Below are 6,000 nucleotides of genomic sequence, written 5' to 3' on the forward strand. Positions count from 1 at the left end.
ACGGATATAGCCAATAGATTTGTAGGGTAATGTTTCCTGATGTACAATCGGTGTCAAACGAAACGCGGACAGCGGCATACATTGGAAATGGCATAGCGTGTACCATTCAATCATCGCCCTTTAAAGGATTACTGCACTTCGTTTTGGTAACATGGTGCACGTTCACGGTGATTACTGTATGATGCGCACTATGCTATCGTGAATGCTTGCCACTTTTCACGTTTCATTTGACGCCGATAGTACCTCAAAATGTTTTCCCTTAATAAACAATTCAATATTACTTCAAAAGTTGCGTGCTTTGGATTCTTACGCTACAGTCGGTGCACTGTATGCAGTTTCACTAGAATGCACACCGGCTTAGCTTTGTGGGTGACGTCATTCGAGTTATTTTTATTTTAACCTTGAGTAAACATACAGCAAGGGTTATGATTAAGAGAGCATTCTATTTTTTGTGAAAACATTATTCGTAATTGCAATGTTCTCGCGCTAATTATGGTCATATGAAGAAAAACCACCCACCTTTGTGTAGAGGTCGTAGAGAAAGCGCATGTACTGTCGTAATGTAAGGTGCGTTATTCCCTTGTCGTTCCAAAAAGAGAATGCCCTTCGGAGCCACCTAGAGAACAAGGTGAACAATTTACATTCAGCTACACGAACTGCGAAGAAATATTCACTGTCCGATGCTATTTTCAATAGCATATCACGATGGCAAAAAGCAATGCTGAGAAATGTGCCATGTACACTGCTAGGTACCCCCGGCCTAACCGCACACAATAGCAGTACGAGCGAGAGCAACAACGACGTCAATCGACACCTGCATTTTCCATGGTGGTGGAAGAAATGGCCATAGCCCTCGCAATAGTTCATAGTAAAAACGAGGACACACTTATCGTGAGTGACGCCAAGACGGTGGTCCAAAACTTTACGAAGGGATGGGCATCTGTCGAGTCGGCGCACATGCTAAACGCCAGAGCCGAAGATTTCAAGTCTAGCGCGATTGCTGCCAAGTCTCTCAAATCGTTCCTTGTGCACGTGGGAGACCTTGGCAGCGACCAAAGATCTGACCTCCCGTGCAACCACTACGAGCGCGCCCACTTCGTCGCGACACTGCTAACCTGCCGCGACGCAGACGAAAGGGCCGCCGATGTGCGACAAAACGATGATGGCGAGGCACCCGAGGTCGGAGGACATAATACCTTTGCGACGACGATAACAGACCCGGAGGCTTTACAGGACTGCAAGGACATCATGGTTACTTTCCACGAGATCCTCAACCATTAAAAAAAATGGTCCCGTATCTGCATTTAATCTGCAAATGTCGTCGAAAGACGATAGTCTTGCACGTGGAGAGAGTGAACAAGACATTTATTTCATGTTCTGCTCAAGAAAATCGGTGAATGGTATTCTGGAGGCGCTGCGTTAGAGTGCCTCGAGCGTGCAGCGGAGGCGAACGAGAGCATCAAGTCACGTCACACGTGACACATGAGTGTCATCTTGCAGTTTTCTTGGAAAACAGAGCGCGTGGCTCCGAGACGGGTGTATGACTCGTCTCGGAGCCTCCGAGACGGATGAACGCGCCCGTCTCTCAGGTCATAAAGTGTAGAACGCAAAGCAACGGGTAGGTGCCACTACCGTCTCGTCTTAGCAAAGCGTTGCAAACGTTTGCCGTTTCGGTCAAGCGTTGCATGGTCAGCGCAGCGTGATAAGCGCTAGGGTCTTTAATATTACTTATACATGCCTTTTCATGTAAAATACGCACATGCAGAATATATACGTGTTATTATGGCGCATCAGACGTGTACAATAATTGTTTTTCAATGAACAATTGCACAAGTAGGAACGCTAAATCTTGAGCAACATTGGTGGGCGCTGCGGATGGGGTTGGCTGTTCGGGGTGTCTGCTGGTGCCGTTTCGAGTACCCAATTCACGGTAACGGTGGACAAACAGACAAATGTACAGACAGACAGACACACCAAAGTTTTTGCGTCGATGGTCCCCAAGAAAGACTATCGTCTTTAAAACGCGACGACGTTACCTACCACCCCACATGCCACTAGAAATGTGTCAGGCGTCTGATCTGAGGCGTCTGCAGACCGACACATTCGAGAATCCCCGACAACTGCATAGACTGTGTCCCTCGCTCCAACCGTCACCCGGCTGTCCATTGTTCGGGCACGAGACAGCCAATATGGCGCATATACTTTGTGAGTGCGACTGCGGTGTTCACCGCCACTACTCGGACGAGCGTGAGTGTGTACCCCAGGATGACTGGCTGAGCGGTGGCAAGCCGCCCTTCCCCTTCCACGTGCAGTGCACCAAATCTGGGCTGTCCAGTGAGCCAGGGCTATCGCCCAGGACATCTCACGATGCTCCGTGGACGATTGGTCATGTAGGCCTAGCTCGGGCAAGTGATTCCTCGTTTGATGTTTAATAAAGTTTATTACCTACCTACCTATAGATTAATTGTCCTCTGCAACTGAAGATCCCTCCACTTTGGGCACTATGACGCTGTCTTTCACTCACACCTTCCCGATGGGGTGAAAAACTTGTAGGGCGCTTGAGTTCAGCCTTCAAGAGTACAACGTGACAGCGTAATCTGGCTCCGTGCACAGCGTTTCTTCTCAGCGGCTAGTCTCGCTTCGGCTGCACGCCTCAACCCTGTCGTATAAGGAAACTAATGAACCTGCACTTAGCATTTGCCGTTTCAAAATATCCTAGGTTGCCTTATGCAATTGCAGTTCTTCGGTGTCCGCAACGCCATAATTATCTCTTTTGCGAATCAGAGGAGAGTCCACTACGCCTCTGTGAGGCAGCGCGTGAACCTACAGACCTGTTCACTTTGTTAATCCTGTTGCGGACGATGATAATTGAATACGTCTGAGCACTCTGTAACACGTGGCCCTTTAAACACCCACTCGATCCGTATTTCACATGTTTTGATGCCTGGCTTGATTCTGTGCTTCTGCTATAATGTATTCCATGCGTTAAAGAGATTCCTTCCACTACATGACATTCATATGATGCGTTTTTTTTTTTCTGTCCTCAGCCGTATAAGGAAATAATGCGGCTCTGTGAAAAAACACCTGCTTTCTGCACAAAAAGCCTGGGTTCTGTTCTCACTCAGGCCCAAAAATTTTTTAGTATTTATTTCATTTGCATTTTTTCTGGAATTGCGGTCACAGACAAGACGATAATCTAATTATGGCTAGCAACCTACGCCACCGATACCGATGTCGACGTCGACACCAGAATTCTAGTGAAATGAACACTCTAACACTATTCAATTAACCGTTTGTTTGTCTAATGAACAATTTTGTGTGGTCATAGTATTACATATGTAATAGGAGGTACCACTTTTGCTTAAATAAATGTATATTTTATTCAGCAATGGCAACGAGAACTCCCAAAATATCTATTCTAGTGTCAAAGCTCAATCATCACTGTGTCAGCGTATTCTTTTCAGTACAGCAGTCTCAAAGTTAAACAAAATGTAGCCTTGTTTACATGTGCAATATTTCCTATAGTCTCACTACAAGTAATTAGTACATCGTGGCCCAACTATGGTGCCTGGTTCATCGTAACCTGCTATCTCGAAAACATAGCGGTGATTCCGGCCTCAAAGATTTGCGGCAGCTGTTCTGGCAAATTGCTAGAGCCTTTAGTCAGCTTATCTCAGACATAACACCTATATGCTACACAGACTGTCCGGAGTGGGCACACCTTCATAATGTCCCTCCGCATAATCACTCACCCCTCCTGAACTTTTTAAAGCATGATGAGCTGCTTCAACGCGCTAACATGCAACGAAACTCTGCTATTGCTACTAAGCCAGTGTTTTCTCAAATTAAAATTTGTATCGTGGTGTTTAGCAGAAATTAAAATTGTGCGTTGGCCATAGTGGCGTTGGCCTTCTAAAATAGCTGTATCGTGCAACCGGCCTCCTAGAACAACCAGGCACTTCCGCGTCGATGTGTGTTTGTGGTGGGTGAGGGGGGTGTCTGTGCGTTCGTGGTGGGTTCATTTTATATTCCAGTGGCCCAGCGGGTGTGTTGTTGCCGTTTCTATGTTTTGGGGATGCTTTGAGCAGACCCAGGTAATGTGAAATCATGTAGGACTCCCTCCTCGGGAGATTCGATGGCACGTCGGGAACATGATCTTTAAGTGGAGATGAACACTGATTGGAATTTTCTTCCAATTGGTGGCCTTTTTACCAGTTATTTGTTCGTGTATCATCTTAAATTTGCAAGAGACGTCTTTGCTACCGCAACATTAGAAGATGCAGATGATCGCATAAGAATAGGTGAAAGGAAAAAGCGTTTGTTTCTTTTGACGCTCTTTCCTTTCGCCTATTTCTCCCTGGTAGTCTGTGTCGTCTAATTTTATTGCGGCATGCATCAACCAGCCCAACAACAGCCTTAATAAAGGACCTGCTTGCCTGTCAACCTTTTAATCGACCCGCATATTTTTTGGGAAGTGATGAATAATATAACATCTCATTCAGCTCACTCTCTTGAGACACCAGACGACGGCCTATAGATGATAATTTTATGTTTACAGATATAGAAAAGCAGAATAGAAATAAAAGCCACATGAGGGCTAAAAGTTCGATAGAACACCCGCCTGCCAAACAACGGTCTGGAAGCCTCTGACCAACGTTTACCGACCGCGAAAATGAGTACTAACGCTGACATGAAGAAACTAGCTCTGAAGACGAATACACGCATTCGAGTGTGTTATATTGCAACATACATTGAGTTACGAAAACTTGCCCCCCCCCCCCTTCAAGGCCATCTTGTTCGCACCGAGAACGTAGCATTTAACTTGCGCGTGGTAGTGGTTAATATACCCTGTAGTGGACTTCGATGAGTCCGAGTAGTTAGGAACGACCAAGTTAGCAGAAACGCAGCATGTTATCGCACAAACCCGAAATAATACCTTAAATTTCAAGGTTAATCAGCTTATCATGTTATTATCGCTGTTTGTGCCTTCAGAGATGCAATTATCAGGAGCACGAAACACAGTTGCTGTTCATACATCTAAATCTGGGAACAGCGATCTTGGCAGCAATATATCCCGTACACCTCCTACATATCCCGTACCAAAAAGCGGCGCGCCGTCTAACGCACATGTAGGCCATCTCTGTGATAATTTCATACTCGGCACGGGTTGTTATTGAGGTGATGCGTCAGAACTGCGCACTGATTGTCTCGGTTGCTCCTTCCAAAATTTCAGATAATGGAAAGCGTTTCGTCAAGTAACGAACTGTCTGAATTGTCCATAATTCGTTCATTATTATTTTTGTCAATAACTCTTACCGCGACCACCACGTTTATGTCATCACCGGCACCAGCAAGTCAGACAATGATGGATAAAAATACACAAAGATTCTAGAAAAATGAAATTCCGTATCATCATAAACATCATCATCATCATCAACATCAGCAGCTTCACGACACGGGACAAGGGCCTCTAGGATTGTTCGCCAATCAACCCGGTTTTCTACTTTCTGCTGCCAACTTATACCTGCGAACGTTTTATTCTCATCGGCCCACCTAATTTCCTGTCTCCATTCATTAATTTTTCTTCTCTGCGAATTCAGTCAGTTACCCTTAATAACCAGTTGTTATCGTGCCTACGTGCTACGTGCCCAGCCCCTGTCCACTTTTTCTTGATTTCAACTATGATATCCTTAACGCCGGTTTGTTCCCTGACCCACTCTGCTCTGTTCTTATCTCTCTTAAGGTACACCTATCATCTTCCTTTCTATTGCTCACTGGGTTATTCTCAATTTAAGCTGAACCCTCTTTGTAGGCCTCCAGGTTTTTGCTCTGTACGCGAGTACCAGCAAGATGCAGTTTTTATATACTTTCATTTTAAGGGTTAGTGGCAGATTAACTCTCATGATTTGAGAGTGCTTGCCAAATCTGATTTACCCGATTCTTATTATTCTAGTTATTTCTATATGATGGTTTGGCTCCGTGGTTACCACATGTCCTGAG

General features: G+C 45.3%; 1 protein-coding gene across 1 annotated transcript in view; it reads right to left on the reverse strand.

Annotated features, from left to right (window-relative positions):
- LOC119183193 (uncharacterized) overlaps nt 1-6,000 on the reverse strand; it is a 100,213-nt gene that overhangs the window by 22,615 nt on the left and 71,598 nt on the right. The window contains exon 16 of the mRNA XM_075887872.1: nt 520-616. Coding sequence (XP_075743987.1) covers nt 520-616 — 97 coding nt within the window. The remainder of the gene's footprint in view (nt 1-519; nt 617-6,000) is intronic.

Source organism: Rhipicephalus microplus, chromosome 3 (genome assembly GCF_043290135.1).
Source record: "Rhipicephalus microplus isolate Deutch F79 chromosome 3, USDA_Rmic, whole genome shotgun sequence".
Taxonomy (NCBI): Eukaryota; Metazoa; Arthropoda; class Arachnida; order Ixodida; family Ixodidae; genus Rhipicephalus; species Rhipicephalus microplus.